The sequence below is a fragment of the Schistocerca nitens genome, chromosome 12, assembly GCF_023898315.1.
Source record: "Schistocerca nitens isolate TAMUIC-IGC-003100 chromosome 12, iqSchNite1.1, whole genome shotgun sequence".
In the NCBI taxonomy this organism is placed as follows: Eukaryota; Metazoa; Arthropoda; class Insecta; order Orthoptera; family Acrididae; genus Schistocerca; species Schistocerca nitens.
This window is the reverse complement of record NC_064625.1, coordinates 98,353,947-98,374,433: the sequence shown is the minus strand read 5'-3', so window position 1 is coordinate 98,374,433 and position 20,487 is coordinate 98,353,947. Positions and strand designations below refer to the sequence as shown.

The following is a 20,487-nucleotide window of genomic DNA, read 5'->3' as shown; positions in this document are numbered from 1 at the left end:
ATGCAGAGGCCATTCTTTGAGTTTTGTGGTGGTCGGTAAGAATTTTGGGCACCCATCGTGCACAGAACTTACGGTAACCCAATCTTGCTGTCACTATCTCATACAAGAGAGTCTTAGAAATCTGTGGAAAACCAGTAGACAACTCCGACATTGAGAAACGTCGATTTTCACGAACTTTTGCATCAACTGTCTGAAAGAGTTCGTCAGTCACCAATGATGGTCTACCACTCCTCTCCATCATGAACGTTTTCTCATCCACTTTTAAATAAACGTACCCATTCACGGACAACTCCTTCACTCATAACTCTTGGTCCGTACACGGCACAAAGCTCACGATGAATAGCTGCTGCAGAATATCCTTTGGCTGTAAAAAACCTTATGACAGCACGCACTTCACATTTGGCGGGGTTTTCTATTGCAGCACACATTTCAAACTGCCACAAAAACTAAACTAGCGCAGGTACGACGTTCACTCGACCACGGCTTGATGCCGACTGACCTGTTGAGTGCGTGAACGCACAGATGGCGTCGCTACTCCCCCCACAACCCGCACTGTGACCAATCGGAGGTTACTTTCTGAACCGCCCTCGTATTTTGCTTTACTGATAAATATATAAAACAATATGGTTTTGAGAGACAAGGATGAATTGCTGCATCTCCCCTGCCCACCAGTCGCCAGATCTCAATAATCTAGATCCTTTTTGGTCTAATTTGGAGAGAAGAGTGAACAATCGTTAGCCACCTCCACCACTGTTATATGAACTTGCCACTATTTTGCAGGAAGAATGGTATAAGATTCTAAGAGTCCCATGAAAACCTTACAAGGTTTATCCATTCTGAGATGACTGGAAGCTATTTTGAATGCCAACAGTTTTCCCATATTGTATTAGTCATGGTAATGTGGTGAGTTTTTGCTGTTTCCATATTTTTGTCCACCTTGTGTGCACTGGAGGCAGTAGGATCTTTTTGCAGTCACAAATGTCAGTTCTCTAAACTTTTCAATAGCGTTCCCATCAGGGATTCCCATTCAAGTTTACAGAACATATCCGTAACACTAGTGTGTCGATTGAACCTTCTCGTAACAAATGTAGCAGCATGCCTCTAAATAGCTTCGATGTCTTCCTTTAATCCAACCTAGTGGTGATATCAAACATATATAGGAACCTTTTCTATATACTCAGGCCGCCAACAACAGTTTGCAGTGTGGCACTCTGGCAGACGCTTTCCACATACCTGGGAAGATAGCACCAGGATGTTGCCCTTCATCCATGGTTTGCAGGTTATTATGTGATTAATGAGTAAGCTGATTTGTCAGCATTGCTTAGTAAACTTCAGTGTGAATGAGCAAGTCCCTCATAGTCAGTCTCCCAACTTTAGATTGGGCTACTAAACCAATGTTCACCTATACCGGGAGCTGGTTTAAGGTGATGTGGGGCCCATAACATTGAGCAACTGTCAAGGCTATTCAGCAATATGTGCTAATTTTTTAAAAAATATTGCTTAATCCCATACAAAATATGACGACATCCTAAAATATATTTTGGGCCACTACCTACATAGGCCATCTATTCACTAACATTGACCAAGAGACTGAACTGTTATTACTCTTATTTTCGCTAGGTCGGAAGAATATGTATTGTTTTGTCCCAGAACATGTGCCTCTGTAGACACATGTACTTACTGGGTACGTGCACTGAGTAATATGTTTATATTTTACGTATGTAATAGTGACATATCACATATATGGTTATAGAAGATCCAATAACTGTTAAATTGATGAATAAATATGATACTCATTCTGCACTGATCGACTTGCGTGTTCACTTGCATCATACCTGGCAATATTTGTGAGCTCACTCCATAAAAACAGGATAACAGCGCAGGAGGTTATGAATTTGTCACATGTGCAGTAGTTGCCTTGAATTGAGGAGAAGGATATTATACCATTTTGAGTCCTATGTGTGTTGCCTATGGTGTCCAGTGCTTGTTTAGAATGATGAAGTTGGCTGAAAATCCTGCTGATTGTGGGATTGGATCTGTAATTAATTTCCTGAATGCGGAGAAGACCACACCACATTCATTTGTGAGGCTTGCAAAGAAAATATGAGTGATTCAATGGTAACAATATTATGAAAGGATAGAGTGCTACTCACCATAAAATAGAGATGTAATAAAATGGAGCACTTAAATCCATCCTTATGATGACGCTTATATGGCTACCAGTTTGGGGGCTTCAGAGCACCATCTTCAAGCCATAACTGATGCTGAGGGGGTTAACTCCAATCGTCTCAGTTATGTGACTGGATCTGTGATTTCTTGTCAGAGAGGTCACAGTTCGTTGTAATTGACAGAAAGTCAGCAAGTAAAACATAAGTGATTTCTGACGTTCCCCAAGGTAGTGTTATAGGTCCTTTGCTGTTCCTTATCTATATAAACGATTTGGGAAACAATCTGAGCAACCATCTTCGGTTGCTGGCAGATGACACTGTCGTTTACCAACTAATAAAGTCATCAGAAGATCAAAACAAGCTGCAAAACGATTTAGGAGAAATATCGGAATGGTGCGAAAAGTAGCAGTTGACCTTAAATAACGAAAAGTGTGAGGTCATCCACATGAGTGCTAAAAGGAACGCGTTAAACTTCGGTTACACGATAAATCAGTCTAATCTAAAAGCCGTAAATTCAACTAAATACCTAGATATTACAATTACCAACAATTTAAATTGGAAGGAACATACAGAAAATGTTGTGGGGAAGGCTAACCAAAGACTGCGTTTTATTGGCAGGACACTTCGAAAATGTAACAGACCTACTAAGCAGACTGCCTACACTACACTTGTCCGTCCACTTTTAGAATACTGTAGCGCGGTGTGGGATCCTTACCAGGTAGGTCTGACGGAGTACATCGAAAAAGGTCAAAGAAAGCCAGCACGTTTTGTATTATCGCGAAATATGGGAGAGAGTGTCACAGAAATGATACAGGGTTTGGGCAGGACATAATTAAAAGAAAGGCGTTTTTCATTGCGATGGAATCCTCTCACGAAATTACAATCACCAACTTTCTCCTCCGAATGCAAAAATATTTTGTTGACACCAACTTACATAGGGAGGAACGATCACCAAGATAAAATAAGGGATATAGGTGTTCATTCTTCCCACACGCTATACACGATATTGGAATAATAGAGAATTGTGAAGGTGGTTCGATGAACCCTCTGCCAGGCACTTAAAAGTGATTTGCAGAGTATCCATGTAGATGTAGTAGTCAACAACTATGAACTGATATTTGCAGACTGCCTGTAACAGTGATGTGGTGTCCCCAGCCATCAACTACAAACTATATCAACAAGTGGAGACGTTGAGTCGCAGAAAGGTACCACAAGAAGACTGCTAAACAAGTACACTTTCAGTCGAGAGGCCTTCTTCTGAAGTAGACCACACACACATACATTCAGGCCAATACAACTCACTTACCACGACCACTGTCTCTGGCTAGCGAGACCAGACTGGGAGCAACTGCGGATGAAGGGAGAATCAATCTGGGTGGTCGGGGTAAGGAGAGGGCTGGGGAGGAGAGGGGGAGGGATAGTAGGGTAGGGGTGGAGGGCAGTCAAGTGCTTCTTATGGGAACTTAAGGGATGAGGTGAGGAGAGGGTAGGGCAGCTAGGTGCAGTTGGGTGGATGGATGGAGGGTGGGGGAGGAGAGACTGTGGGTGCATTGTTAGAATAGAAGGCTGTGTAGTGCTGAAGTGGGAACAGGAAAGGGTGAAAGACAGTAACTAACGAAGATTGAGGCCAAAGGAGGTTACAGGAATGTAGGATATATTGCAGGCAGAGTTCCCATCTGCACAATTCAAGAAAGCTTATGTTGGTACACAGCTTAGACTGCTTCTCCCCTCATGGACAGTTGCTCAAAATCTGGCCTTGGTGGCCAGAAACAGTGGTCATGTGTATGTTGAGTTATGTGTGTGTGTGTGTGTGTGTGTGTGTGTGTGTGTGTGTGTGTGCAAGCGTGGATGGGTGGGGGTAGTGGTTGTTTTGTCTACTTTAGAAGAAGACCTTCTGGCTGACAGCTTACCTGTTTAGCAGTCTTTTTGTAGTGCCTGTCTGCGACTTAACGTCTCTACTTTACAGGTTGGAGAAAAATTGTCACGAAATTTTAACCCTGGATAGCTGATGGCAGTAAGAATCAAAATTACTAATGTTGTGTAGGTCGATAACGCACCATCTTTAAACTACGGAAGCTAAGGCCCCACATTACGATTGGCCGTGGGATTGCCCTGTTGCCATTCATCAGCTGACGAGCAGCGCTATGGTTGTCGGTTCACACATACACTATGTGATCAAAAGTATCTGGACACTTGGCTGAAAATGACTGACAAGTTCCTGACGCCCTCCATCGATAATGCTGGAATTCAATATGATGTTGGCCCATCCTCAGCCTTGATGACAGCTTCCACTCTTGCAGGCATACATTCAATCAGGTGCTGGAAGGTTTCTTGGGGAATGGCAGCCCATTCTTCACAGAGTGTTGCACTGAGGAGAGGTATCAATGTCAGTTGGTGAGGCCTGGTACAAAGTCGGTATTCCAAAACATCCCAAAGGTGTTCTATAGGATTCAGGTCAGGACTCTGTACAGGCCAGTCCATTACAGGGATGTTATTGTTGTGTAACCACTCCACCACAGGCCATGCATTATGAACAGGTGCTCGATCGTGTGGAAAGGTGCAATCGCCATCCCCGAATGGCTCTTCAACAGTTGGAAGCAAGAAGGTACTTAAAACATCAATGTAGTAGGCCTTTGCTGTGATAGTGCCATGCAAAACAACAAAGGGTGCAAGCCTCCTCCATGAAAAACATGACCACATCATAACACCACAGCCTCCAAATTTCACTTTTGGCACTACATACACTGGCACATGACGTTCAATAGGAATTTGTCATACCCACACCCTGCTATCGGTTCGCCACATTGTGTCCCGTGATTCGTTCCACCACACACCGTTTTTTCCTCTGTTCAATCATCCAATGTTTACAGTCCTTACACCAAGCGAGGCATTGTTGGGCATTTACCGGCGTGATGTGTGGCTCATGAGCAGCCGTTCAACAATGAAATCCAAGTTTTCTCACCTCCAGCCTAACTGTCATAGTATTTGCAGTGGGTCCTGATGCAGTTTGGAATTCCTGTGTGATGGTCTATATAGATGATTGTATATTACACATTACGACCCTCTTCAATTGTCGACAGTCTCTGTCAGTCAACAGACAAGGTCAGCCTGTATGCTTTTGTGCCGTACGTGTTCCTTCACATTTCCACTTCACTATCACATCAGAAATAGTGGACATAGGGATGTTTAGGAGTGTGGAAATCTGGCATACAGGTGTATGACACAAGTGACACCCAATCACCTGACCATGTTCAAAGTCCGTGAGTTCTGTGGGGCGCCCCATTCTGCTCTCACGATGTCTAATGACTACTGCAGTCACTGATATGGTGTACCTGGCAGTAGGTGGCAGCACAATGTGCCTAATATGAAAAATGTATGTTTTTGGGGGTTTGATCACATAGTGGACAAATGTCCCTCTTCCCGTTACTGCCACAATGTGATACACACACACGTCGAATAGGTCTTAGCTTCAGAGCACACACGTCACCTGCGATTTGATCATACAGTAAGCATGGTGGCACAGCATTCGTTTGAAGAACGAGATATTGTAATGTGCATGAAGCTCGTTGGTTGTATGAGGAATGGTACCCAGCAAGATGCCACCCACACCTGCAAACTTTTACAACAATTCACCGGCAACTTGGCAAAACAGGCTCGTTAGCGGGATATCACAGTGATGCCGGAAGATGTGGAATACAACGTGATACTGCATGACAATAACATCTCTGTAATGGACTGGCCTGTACAGAGTCCTGACCTGAATCCTATAGAACACCTTTGGGATGTTTTGGAATGCCTTTGAGAAAGCATCTAGACAAGTACTCGAGCAGTTGGACATGACATGGGGGTCACTCATTGGTTAGTCTGGGAGGTTTTGAGGGATGATGGCCAGCATTCATTTAGTTTCCACCCTGTCCAAGACCTAAATCCTGTGGTGAACTACAAACACAGGCTAGGGTTTTGCCTGGGGTTTCTGCGGTGTGTTGTACGAGATCCCGGCTTCCCCACCATTGTGTTGTTTACAGATGAGTGCACCTTCCATCGGGATGTCCTCCACAACACTCGAAATGTTCACCACTGGGCAAGGGGAAATCCTCACATCAAGTATGTCCACAGACATCAGGAACGATTTTTGCTCAACATTTGGGCAGGCATTGTGGGTGACCACCTGATTGGGCCAGTCCATGTACCTCCCTGACTTACCAGGGCAAATTACCTTCACTTTTTGCATGAAACTCTGTCCAGCCTGCTGGAAGATGTTCCCCTGGACATATGGTTACGAATGTGGTTGCAGCACGATGACGCACCCACACATAACAGTCGTGCTGTGTGCGGATATTTAAATGAACTCTTCGACAGCTGGGTAATTAGCAGAGGTGCTCGTATGACGTGGCCCCTGCAATCACCAGACCTCATGCCACCAGACCTTTTCCTGTGGGTATTCTTCAAGGTTCTAGTTCACCCACCCAAATACGAACCACCTAGAAATGAAGAGGAATTAATGCCGCCAATCACATAAGGGCAATGCCGCGAATCTTTGAAAGAGTTCGGCAAAACACCACTCGACGTTACCAAGCTTGTCCCCCATCAGAGGGTCGCAAGTTCGAGTACCTGCTTTAAGCAAACAATGTCCTAACTACAAAAAAGGCCCTTTTCACAGCCGACATAATTTATAAAAGAGCATGCGGGCCCGCCTCGGATACATAGCGAACTCTGGCAGGCAAAGCATTTGTGGTCGTGCACTGTCAACAGCATCTGGCAAAAGGGCAATCCCGGGGCCAATCGGAGCACGTGGTGCCAAGTTTCCACAGCTTAAAAATTGTGCGTTGTCGACCTACACAGCAGAGGTTCCTACTGGCATCAGCTATCCAGGATTAAAATTTCATGACAGTTTTTCTCCACCCTGTCTAGTGACTAGCAATCTGTCCTTTTCATAACATTGTCATTATTCCATCCTGGATTTTTCACCGTTTGATTCGACAGTAAGAAAATGGGTCAGATAGGTCAATGAAGGACGATATCAAATGCAACGATGACAAAAAAAGTGGGTTTCCATGTTTGGTTAATAAAGAATTCATCTGTGCAGTTGAAAGACTCGTAGAGGAAACCCAAAAGATTACAGTTTCTGCCCTTTCCACAAATTTTTGTCAAATTTCGAGATCATTTCTTCTCATTGCTCAAGCAGAGTGTGTTCTAAACAGCAAAAAGAGTTCCAAAAGTGCAATACCTACCTGAATACCGGGTGCAATCTCTGGAGGAATATGACGTAAAGGCCAAAATTCAGTTAACTGAATTATTATTGGAAGTCGAATTGAAGGCTAACATTTACCCAAAAGGCAAGAGTGAAGACAAGTTATGCTAGAAATTGCAAAGTTTCTTTGCAAGGAGGGTGCTAATTATTACAGACAACACGTCGGGTCGGACAGAAGGGAGGCCTCCGAACAGTTGAGAAACGTTTACCTGCCGTGTGTGACCTCCACTGTCCGTGCGGCTGCTGATTGAACCGGGCACTGGGGCTGCCATTCTGGAACCACTGCTGGGGAGGTGCCGGCAGTGCTCCTACCCCTGCACCTTTGCCGTGGTGGACTCCACTCCCACTGCCAAACGGCTGCTGTTTTTGGTGCAACTGCATCCAGCTCTGGCCAGACGCTCCGAACTGCAGTGCACCGCCGGCAGCTTCCAACTCGGCAAGTGCCACTCGGGCTGCACTCTCCGATGCCTGCAGTGCACAGAAAAGGCACTTTAAAGTTGCTCCTACCAATTATTAAACACTGAGCAATAAGCAGGTATGTCAGATGTCATTATCTAAAAGTAAAGTTTTGAAGGCACTACAAAAGAAACGGGCAATTATACAGACTAGAGGAGGTCCCCAGTGGTGGGATCTACTTTTTGAAACCACTTGTACTGTAGTGTAGGTTCTTGTCCCAGGCACCACACCTGCTACCTTTCACTTTTTTACCTTGGTTGACCCTCAGTTAGTAATGCACAAAAAATTCAGGACTCATACGCAAGTGGTTGAGAGTTTGCCTCAATGCGTGCTCCCCCCCCCCCACCCCCCCCCCCCTCTCTCTCTCTCTATCTTTCTTTCTTCCTTTTCAACTATGTCCCAAATCTGATAACAAGAGGATGACACCACACACACACACACACACACACACACACACACACACACACACACACACACAGAGGGAGGGGGTGGGAGGGAGGGGGAGGGAGGGAGGGAGGGAGAGAGAGAGAGAGAGAGAGAGAGAGAGAGAGAGAGAGAGAGAGAGAGAGAGAAATGTTGGGGGGGGGGGAGATAAGGGATGAGACAGATGAGACAGAGAGAAGGATGAGGCAGAGGGAGAGATTAAGGTAAAGGGAAGGACAGTGACAGGTATGGGGAGGGAGATTATGTGAGAGGGATGGAGAGATGTGGATGACGGGCAGATGTTGTGGGAGGGGGGGGGTGACGTGCAGATGCGGGGGGTGGGGGTGGGTAGACGTGGGCAGGTGCAGATATGTGGGGGACAGGGGCCGATATGTGGGGGGGGGATGGCAGATATGCAGGGGGGGGGTCAGAATTACGGAGGGGGGGGGGGGTCATTCAGAGGAGGATGTGGCGGGGCAGGGGCAGATGCGGAGGGGCAGGAGCAGGGGGTTTCTATAACTATCTCAGATGAGCATGCTATCTTTGCTGGGTGTTTGTGATGAGTTTTAGTTATCAAAGTACTGTGGCAAAAATAACTAACTATAATCAAAAGTGAATAAACTGATGAAAAAGGAAGAAGTTAAGTCATAAAATAAGTAGAATAATGAACTGCACATACAGCATATAAAAGTAGTGATTAATCCAGGACTGTAAAGCCATGTGTACAATGAACTTCTGTGAAGATCCGTGATACAAAACATAAGTAAAAATGTGTTGGGCTTCCTGTTCTCAAATATTTCTGAACATTGCAACATACCAGTTATTTTGGTGTTAAAAGCAATTGGAAATGAAAATTTAATAGTTGAGAGCAGGAATAACACATTACACTGTTTGGTACAATACATTTCTTAGAAATGACACATTAATTCAAAGTCTTGTGCAGAACCTGGATGCTGCTATCTTCACTACCACAATAAGGTCATTGTGTCTGACATTGAAACGTTAAGGCTTGTTTACTTTGCTTACTTTCACTCTCCTATCTCACATGGTGTCACATCTTGTGGCTATTCTGTACAGTCACTATGAATATTCTTAGCCCAGAACCACATAGTCAAACTGCTTTGCAGAGTCAGTTTGCTGTAGGCCATAGGCAATTTGTTGTTGCCAATATTGATTCATTAAGAATTAACTGCAACATTCAGTCACCGAATGGCAGATGGAAAAATGATATAATAGTTTCTTAAGCACTGTAGAGAAAAGTGTGCACCATTCAGCTGGTTTCATTTTCAACAGGCTTACAGCAAAATTTTAAAAAATCGAGAGCTAAATCTGAAGTATTCAAATTCAAGTAGAGAGGTTTCCTCCTCTACATTCTACACTTTACAGGAGTTATTCGCTGAAGCGAAGAACTTATCTCTATAATGTGTTTATTAATTCTTTAATTCTCAGTGAATCTTGAAATTTTCCCAGAGTAAAGAGAATTCCATGAAGTTTGGCTGTTGCAGCCCAATAGCAGTGACTTCTTGCCATAATATTTTGGCAGACAACGATTCAGCAATCTTCAGGTGACAGTTTTGCACTGGAGATTACTAGTTCACATTGCTGCCTTTATACAAAAACCTGGCACAAAGACCGTTGCGCAAAGATAGCCACTACACGAGTGACCTCTGCCTAGTTACGCACCCTCTTCAAATATTGCTCCATCTATGCCGCACGCAGGATTGGGGGGGGGGGGGGGGCAATGTTACTGCAACAACACACTTTTCGACACTCCCTGGTCAGTTTCATGGATAAAGTTTTGGACAACATGATGCTGTCAGTGCTTGAAATTTGTGTTTGTGCCTAGAAACTTGCCTGTAACGGATTTTATTGGTGCTGGTGAAGAAGCTATTAGACCTCTTCCCAGTGATGCTGCAGAAGAAATCAGACATGAAACTATCACGTACTCATGAGAGCTCGACCCCAGAAGAATAACATTTCCTCGACGGAAAGGACCACACTACGAAAGCTACGAGACGATCCACACACTGTGGTCCTTCCAGTGAATAAAGGAAATGCCACTGTGCTGCTATGTGACCTCTATTAACAGATGATTTATAGCTTGTTGACTGAACTAATGCACAGGAAGATTGATAAAAACCCCACAGGGACAGGAGAAAGAGAAATAACAGTGGTGCTGTATTCTTCTTCCCTTCTGCAAGAAGCTGTAAAAAGATTAAGACATCGTAGCTCTGTCCCAACACGGTTATATGGCTTACCAAAAATACACAAAAACGGTCTTCCATTACATCCTATTGTGAGAAATATCGGCACTCCAATGTACGTCCGAGATGGACATACTGCATCTTTACTGAGAACTTTTGCGGGGAAGTGTTCATATCATATTCACATTGTGTGGGACATATTAGTAAGCTTTGATGTCATCTCACTCTGCACTAGGGTCCCTCTCATGGATTTGCTGTCACTCATCAGAAGTAAGTCTAAAGCTGATATAATAGCACTATTTCACCATGTCCTTTCCTCAACCAACTTTTTATTCAACAGTGAATATTTTGAGCAAATTGATGGTGCTGTCATGGGTAGTCCTCTGTCCCCTCTGGTAGAAAACTTTTTTTATGGAAGACTTTGAGGAGAGGGCACTTGATTCAGCGGAATTTAAACGAAAAGTCTTCTGGTGAAATGTCTTCCCATGGTGAAGAAGAACTGTCACGCTTTTTGCAGCATTGGAATTCTATCCACGAGAATATCAAATTTACGATGGAAGTGGAGAAGGGTGGCTGTCTGCATTTCTGGATGTCTTGGTCACATGGAAAGTGGACAGATCATTGCAGGATTCTATTTACCTTAATGCCCACACATACAGAACAGTGTTTGCAGGCATTTAGCTGCCACTACCCGTCACAAAATATGGGCGTCCTTTGAATGTTGGTTCACCGGGCACATATTGTGTCTGATGGAGAGCCTTGCACAGAAGCTGGAACACCTTCAGTCAATGGTTAAAGATAATAGATATTCTCTATATCACATGAGCATAGCTTTACGGAAGAATAAACGTGACCATTCACATGATCAAGATGAGAACAACTGGTTCAAGTCCAGGGCATTCCTACTGTATGTCAGCATCATTTTATTGAAATTAGGCAGAATATTATGAAAAAGTCAAGTCAAAGTAATCTTCTGCCTACCTGCAAAGACATGTGCTCGTCTCAGGTCAGCAAAAGACTGCGGAAGACTAGAATCTGTAAAGTACCTTGCCAGTGTGGCAAAGCCTACGATGGTCAGACAACGTGCACTTTGCGTGACAGATGTGTTTAACTTGATCGCCACAGTCACCTTTTGCAGCTCAGTAAGTCAGCCATAGCTGTGCACTGTATCTCCACAGGACATTCCATGGATTACTCTCTCACGAGAATCTTAGGCTTCAATGAGATCCTTCTGGGATCAGTTATTATGGAAATGGTTCAAATGGTTCTGAGCACTATGGGACTTAACATCTGTGGTCATCAGTCCCCTAGAACTTAGAACTACCTAAACCTAACTAACCTAAGGACATCACACACACCCATGCCCGAGGCAGGATTCGAACCTGCGACCGTAGCAGTCGCGCGGTTCCGGACTGCGCGCCTAGAACCGCTAGACCACCGCGGCCGGCATATTATGGAATTGGTGCGATTAGTACAAGATCTTATTAATCGTGGTGGCTCTCAACTGGATAAGGCATGGGAACTGGTGATATCTTTAATTTCTTCAGAAAGAAGACGCTTTATGACCTATGACATGTCCAGTGACATTTAATTTTATTCATTATGAAATTTGAATTTTAACTCCACAACTGCGCATTCTGATAGAGAACGTGCATGCAGTATATGATTACCCACGTGCCTGTGCATCATAGACGAAACAGTACTTGAAGAAAGTGCGTAACTCTGACAGAGGTCGCTCATGTAGTGGCCTGTCTTTGGGCATGTATCTTCTTGCCAATTTTTTGTATAAAGGTAGTGATGTTTACGAGCAATCCCTGCTGCAAAATTCTCACCTGAAGATGGTTGAAAGATTTTCAGCTAAAATATCGTGGCAAGAAGATTACATCATCTGACTGCAATCCTAAAACTTCATGGAATACTTTTTAATTCTCTGTTTACAAATTTTCTCATCGTCACTTTGTGAACTACGTACTGACTTGCAAGTTCGCATGAAACATTAAAAAAATACACATTTTGAATTTCCAATGAAGTTTTGTAATACTACTTCATTTTTTTCTAATTATTTCAAGTTCCCACATTTCTCTCCACCACTCAGTATTTTTGTATGTAGCTGCTAAAGAGCACAACACAGCAAAATTTTAACACATATATGTTACAGCATCAAGTTTCCGTTGCCCTGGATAACAAAATCAAGACTACAGCAGGTGAAGATGTGGCGAATGACAGACCTGTTCCCTGTTGGCAGCGCACTCCCCGTGGTAGGTTGTGTTGTCCGGCATCTGAACGTTAGCCTGCACTGTACCGTCTTCCTGGGGAATGTATGCATAGCGGGGGATGCCGAGCCCTACAAAAAGAACACAGAAACATTTCAATATCCTGCTGCACACACACACACACACACACACACACACACACACACACACACACACACACACAAAACTCCTCAGATGTTAGTTCACTATGTGGTCAGTAATTTTTACTGTATTTTCACCTTGTTAAGATTATACATCCACGTGTCCTATCATTATACCCAGACACACATCCTGCTACACAAGTGCTGAATCTCTGGACCAAAGTCTGAAGGCAACACAAAGCCCTACCAACGAGGAAACCACATGGCAATCAGATTTTAGTAATTCTTTTATATTTGTGGTATGTGAAGCTCACAACACAAATATAAATGACCAAAACCAGTTAGATACAACATTCTAAAATACTTGAGAAAAATGGCTTAGAATTTTTCCTCACATCTCTATCTTGCCAAAGCTAGAATGAGTCTTCAATGGACCACTTGGCTCCTCACACGTGCTGTTCAGGTTTTATTCCTGGCTGACATAAATTTTTAAACAAAACTGCATGTCCTGTGAACATTTACCTGAAGTGTAAAATGCGTAAAGATAGGGATGGGGATACATGAGAGAGAGAGAGAGAGAGAGAGAGAGAGAGAGAGAGAGAGAGAGAGAGAGAGAGAAATCGGTAGCATTTGAGACCAGGAATTACTGGATCACTGGTTCGAGTCTTGTTTCAGTCATTACCTTTCTCATTTTTTTCTACTCATTTTGAACACCTACATCATTTGAATATGATATTCACCAAATACACATTGATTAAAACAAATCTAATTCACTTTTCATGAAAAATGCGCATCTTCTTATTAATAATTACATATCACACACAAAATTCCACTTTTCATACCAAATATAAATTATTACTTACTGACTTTTAATAAATGATGGTCAATAAAGATTATTTGAATTAAAAAATATATAAATTAATTGATTTTATGTTTCATAGACATGCTTATAAGAGCATGTACCTTTGTTTAAAAATTTGAATCAGCTGGGAATCAAACCCGGACCACCCACACTGCAAGCAAGGAAAGTATATTTTCTCGAGAATTTTCGAGACTCGCTTGAAACTGCTTCGGGGATACATAATGGATCCCCAACTTCACATACCATAATAAAAAGGTCTGTTACAAAGTATATGACCTTGGGCAGGGAAATAAAAGCTGGCTTACCTAGAGTGTTGGACACACAATCACAGTTCCATTCAGACTCCACAAACTTCTCCCAGCAGTGCCGAAAAAGCCTCTTTCTGAATGGAGTTTAGGTTGGCTGTTGTTGCTGCCATAATGTCCTCTCTTGTTTGAAATTGCGTCTCTTTCAATGGCCTCCCGAGTTTGAGGAACACCAGGAATTGCAGGGGGCCAAATCAGAAGAGCAAAGAGCCTGTTGAAGCACAGGTATCTGATTTTTCCCCAATAAAGTATGTATTACGTGCAAGGAAAGTTCTGGAGCATTGTCTACATCTACTTATATACTCCACTAGCCACCAAGCGGCATGTGGCGGAGGGCACAATTCGTGCAAAAATCATATTCCCCCCCACCCCCTCTGTTCCACTCGCACATTGCACAGGCGGGGAGGAGGGGGGGGGGAGACTGTCTGAACGCCTCAGTACGAGCTCTAATTTCCCTTATCTTTGAATGGTGATCATTGCGTGATTTGAAAGTTGGTGGTAATAATATATGCTCTACATCCTCGATGAAGATTCGATTTCAGAATTTAGTGAGCAGCCCCTTCCGTTTAGCGCATCGTCTATCTGCAAGTGTATCCCATTTCAAACTTTCTATGACATTTGTAATGCTCTCGAAATGGCTAAATGTACCAGTCACGAATCTTGCTGCTCTTCTTTGGACCTATTCAATCTCTTGAATGAGACCCAACTGGTAATAGTCCCACACAGACAAACAGTACTGGACGAATTAATGTATTGTAAGCAATTTCCTTTGTTGACATCGCTTCAGGATTCTACCAATAAACCACAATCTAGAGTTCACCTTGCCTGATACTTATGCAAGCTGTCGTGATAGAGGCATTAATTTTCTGTTGACCACAGTCTCTCGTACTGCACAGCATCACATAGGTGATGGAGGACATCTTGGTAGTACTCTTTGGTGATTGACCCTGGGGTGGATACCCGTGGTGTACCACACCACAGGACTCAAAGAAAGCAGTCAGCATCACTTTGACATTGCTGGTCACTTGGCGGGCCTTGTTTGGTCTCGGTGAGAAGCAATGCTTACACTGTGATGACTGGGACTTGGTTTCCGGATCATACCTGTACACCCAGGACTTGTCACCAGCGATTACGGTTTCATGAAATCAGGGTCACTGTTTGTGGACTTCAGCACGTCCTGTGAGACTTCAACATGAAGTTGCTTATGCTCCGCCGTCAACAACTTTGGCACAAATTTTGCCGACATTCTCTTCGTGGCCAAATCTTCTGTCACAATGGAATGTGCCAAATAAGTGCTGATGCCCTCCTCTTCCAAAATTTCTCTGACAGTCACATGATGATCCTGCATCACTACAGCAGAAATCCATCTGAATTCCCACCTCGCTGTTACACAGTTGCTGGCAAAATCTGATGCAGTAGCACCACTCCAGTCAGTCTGCCATTTCAATTGCAATGAAAACCCAACACGAGCACTACACACTGCCTCACTCAACTGCTTGCCAGCAACTGACACTATTGACTGGCGGGAAAAAATTCACACACTGCATGAAGATTCAAGTCAGCTCATGCGAAGAAGAAAAAGAAGGAGGAGGATGAGGAGAGTGGGGGGAGGGGGAAAGAGGGAGGGAGAGGGAAAGGGGGAGAGAGAGAGAGAGAGAGAGAGAGAGAGAGAGAGAGAAGTCGGACACTTTTTAAATAGACCTCATGTAAAGAATTACAAAAATCCGATTGCCATGTGGTATTCTTTGTGAGATGCAGTGCAGCCAGGAGGTATAGAAACAGAGCACATGGCTGCCTCCAGCATCTGCCTGTAGAGAGATTTCTCAATTACACTCTGCTGTATTTAGCATCTCATTCAGGACACACGGCCTTTTTTCATCTGTCTCTAACATTCCAGTAACGTGCATCTGCTCCTATCTCTATTATTCAGCACTCACTCCTGCAATATTACTCCACCTTTCTAACTTTTGGCAACCCACCCCTGTTGTCTTTGCATGTGGCATATGGAATAACTACATCCATCCAGGAGAGTTCCTTTGTGCGCTGAATTGGAAATAAATGCAGAAACTATTTTCAGAGTATTTGTGTCTTTTAATCACTCCTGATAATCATCTCTTCCTTAAAATAATACCTGGATTTATTGCAAATTTGGACTAAAAATTAGCAATGTCAGATAGTAGTAATTAATCCACAGGCTAGCTGCATGACTACAGGTATGGATGAGTGACACACACACACACACACACACACACACACACACACACACACACACACACACACACACACACACACACATATCCCTCTCTTTAGAAGTGGTTATTTTGTTTGATTGTATCTCCTGTAAAGCTTACCTCTGGCCTGGAACATGTGCAGAAGTTTCATGCAGCTGCTCTCTGTTGTAGGTTTCTGAATGCTCTTGGCTGGTGAAGTCTGTAAAACAAACAAAAAAAACTTAAATGATGAATGTGTTAAAAAGTGAAAGAGTCATTCTACACTTAATGGGCAACTATGGAAGTAAGCAGAACAGAATTATTACAGTATCAGGGTGCAGGAGAATTTACACAATGTGAAAGGAGTAATAATGTAAGGAAGGAGTTGCAGCTGTGGTCTTCAACCCACAGACTGGATTGATACAGTTCTCTACACTAGTCTATCTTAAGGATGCCTCTTCATTTCTGCATTCATTTGAACCTGCTTACTGTATCAACATCTACCACTAAATCTACATGGATACTCTGCAAATCACACTTAAATAGCTGGCAGACAGTTCATCGAACCACCTTCACAATAATTCTCTATTATCCCAACCTCTAACAGTGCGCAGAAAAAACCGACACCTATATCTTTCCAAGTGTGCTCTGATTTCCTTATTTTATTATGATGATCAGTTCACCCTATGTAAGTCAGCATCAACAAAATATTTCTGCCTTCAGAGGAGAAAGGTGGTGACTGGAATTTATGAGACGATTCCGCCGCTTCAAAAAACGCCTTTGTTTTAATTATGTTCACCCCAAATCCTGTATCATGTCAGCGACACGCTCTCCCCTATTTCACGATAATACAAAGCACGCTGCTCTTCTTTGACTTTCTTGATGTACTCCATTAATCCTATCGGGGAAGGATCCCAGACCACACAGCAGTAATCCAAAAGAGGATGGACAAGTGCAGTGTAGGCAGTGCCTTTAGTAGATCTGTTACATTTCTAAAGTGTCCTGCCAATATAACACAGTCTTCAATTTGCGTTCCCCGCCATTTCCTATGTGTTGTTTCCCATTTAAGTTGTTCAAATTGTAGTTTCTACATATTTAGAAGAATTTGTGGCCTTTAGACATGAACGATTTATCATGTACCCAATGTTTGATGGATTCCTTTTAACACTCGTGGATGACCTCACACTTTCCATTATTTAGGTCGACTGCCAATTTTCGCACCATACACCTAGCATTCCTAAATTGTTTTGCATGTGTGTTGATCTTCTGACAACCTAGATGATAAATGGCAGCATCATCTGCAAACAACCTAAGATGGCTGCTATAAATCATTTATATAGATAAGACAGCAAAGGGCCTATAACACTACCTTGGGGAATGCCAGAAATCACTTCTGTTTTATTCGATGACTTTCCATCAGTCACTATGAACTATGACCTCTCTGAAAGGAAATCACAAATCGAGTCACACAATTGAGACAATATTCCATAAGCACACAACTTCACTACAAGTCACTTGGGTGTTACAGTATCCAAACCCTTCAGGAAATGTAGAAACACAGAATCAATTTGAAATCCCTTGTCAGTAACACTCAACACTTCATGTGAGTAAAGAGCTAGTTGTGTTTTACAAGAACGATGTTTTCTAAATCCATGTTGACTATGTGTCAATAGACCTTTCTCCTTGAGGTAATTAATAATTTTTCGAACACGATATACATTCCAAAATCCTGCTACATATCGACGTTAATGATATGGGCCTGTAATTTAGTAGATTAGTCCTACTACCTGCGCAACTTTCCTGTCTTTGGGTACAGATCTTTTGCCAAGAGAGCGGTTGTATATGGTTGCTAAGTACGGAACTACTGCATCAGTATACTTGAAAGGAACCTAATTGGTATACTGCCTGTGTAGAGTGTAGAGTTTATGAAACTAGAGACATTCCATTGGGATTTGGAAAAACATCATACATATTATCCTGGAGATAGGGAATGCAAGACATGTGGCACAATTAGCTTGCCATCTAAGGTGACCATGTTACTGACAAGAACAGTATAAAGACAACTGAGAATCTTGTAGATGATGATCCATTTGGTTTTAGCAAACATAAATACACTAGAGAGGCAGTTCTGACAGTGCACATGGTAATGGAGGCAAGATCTAAGAAAAATCAAAACACTTTCACTAAATGTTTCAACTTAGGAAAAGCATTTAGCAACATAAAATGGTGACAGATGTTTGAAATTTTCAGAAAATAGACATATGCTATCAGGAATGACCATTTATAAACAATAATCAAACAATGGAAAATCCAGGATGGAATGCAACAATATTATGAGAATTAAAGTTGCTACTCACCACATTAACGGAGATGCTGAGTCGCAGATAGGCACAACAAAAAGACTCTCACAATTATAGCTTTTGGTCATTAAAGCCTTTGTCAACAATAGATGAAGACTTAAATGGCTGAAAGCTATAATTGTGAGAGTCTTTTTGTTGTGACTACCGGTGACTCAGCATCTCCGCTATATCACGAGTAGCAACTTCCCTTCTCATAATATTGCTGCATTCCATTAATAAACAATATACAGAATAACCAAGAAGGAATAACAAAAACGAAAACAAAAAGACAAGTGCCTGAATTAAAAAGGGTGTAAGACAAGATTGTAGACTTTCGCCCCCTACTGTCCAACCTGTACAATTATCAAACAAAATAAAAGAAACGTTTAGGAGTGGGATTAAAATTGAGGGAAACAACATCAACATTGAGATCCAGTCATAACACTGCTATTTTCAGTGAAACTGAGGAAGAATTACAAGGATCTGTTAAATACAATGAACAATCTAGCGGCAAAGAATACGTATAAGAGTAAATGAAAGCAATATAAAAGTAGTGAGGACTATAGCAGAAATCAGATTATTGATAAATTTAACATCAAAATTGGGGATCAGGTAGTAGATAAAATGAAGAAATTCCACCACCTTGGAAGCCAAATAATGCATGACAGATGAAGCAATGAAAGATGTAAGAAGCAGACCAGTGCACAAGAAGGGGCATTCCTTTCTACATGAGGTCTAGTGTTCTCAGTCATTGACCTTAACCTTAGGAAGACATTTCTGAGAGTGTATGTCTGTAGCACAGCCTTGTATGAAAGCAAAACATGGACTATGGGTAATGCAAAACAATCTTTGCAACAAACTTTGCACACACCTCTATCACCTTTTTAATCTCTATCTGTTCTTGTATCTGTATATTACCGTTTTTACCCAAATGTAAGGTGACAATTCTTATCCTAGTAAGGGCTGGCATTTATTCTAGAGTATCACTGTTCGTCACCTGTGTCTCAGCAGTCACAGATGCAGCACCCGTCTTGCGTTTCTCTTTGGCTGCTGCACCGTCAGGGCTATCTGGCACGATTCTGAGCACTTTCTTCAACAGCTCTGTCCCCTGGTCTTCCACCTTCAGAACATACACATAGCATAAAACCATAGTCACCTTCCACCTCCACATTATACACACACTTCAACAACTATTCTGATAGTATATTAGTAACTTATTTATTTGAGGAACACTTTACGATATACACAACGTGTCGACCAAATACAAGGAAAAGTATAATTCACATATACAAACAAATGAGTACATAAGATACACAATAATTATTAGTAAAAACTGGCAATAGAAACAAAAACTTTCCAGTAAACATCGGTATGAGCTGTTGACACCATAATTGGGAATGTGGTTACAAGTTGCCCTGACTTCAGGATGAAATATTGGCCGAGTTTGTACAAATGTGAACTTTTTAATGAAGTCACCATCCATTACACCTCCACTGGCCATCGAGGCTCAGTTTGAAGTGGGACTCATCACCAAACAGAGTTCTACTCCAGTCAATGAGATTCCAGGGCAAAGATGTATCTGGAGATGCCACCAACAGCTGTGAGATACCAACCCGACTGTCGCTTGCCATACGGCTCAACAACTGGGAGTGTAGGTCTGGAGTGCCATTTTTTCCAGAGCAGAACACCTTTGGCCGTTATCCACAGCACTGCTACAGCACAACGATGATATTCTATGCCCTGTTCTGTTGCCCTTCATGGGGAGCCATCCTAGGCTTACATTTCATCAAGACAATGCCTGCCCGCAAATGATGAGTTTCTACTGTTTGTCATCATACTTGCCAAACCCTACACTGGACAGCAATGTCGTTGGATCTCTTCCCAATTCAGAATGCTTGAAGCATTACAACCGTCGC

At 42.7% G+C, this 20,487-nt stretch overlaps 1 protein-coding gene across 1 annotated transcript in view; it reads right to left on the bottom strand.

Moving 5' to 3' along the window:
* LOC126215118 (5'-3' exoribonuclease 1) overlaps window positions 1-20,487 on the bottom strand; it is a 185,714-nt gene that overhangs the window by 14,858 nt on the left and 150,369 nt on the right. The window contains exons 28-31 of the mRNA XM_049941772.1: window positions 19,569-19,691; window positions 16,374-16,452; window positions 12,731-12,846; window positions 7,629-7,887 (exon numbers count right to left, since the gene is read on the bottom strand). Of these exons, the coding sequence (XP_049797729.1) occupies window positions 7,629-7,887; window positions 12,731-12,846; window positions 16,374-16,452; window positions 19,569-19,691 (577 nt within the window). The remainder of the gene's footprint in view (window positions 1-7,628; window positions 7,888-12,730; window positions 12,847-16,373; window positions 16,453-19,568; window positions 19,692-20,487) is intronic.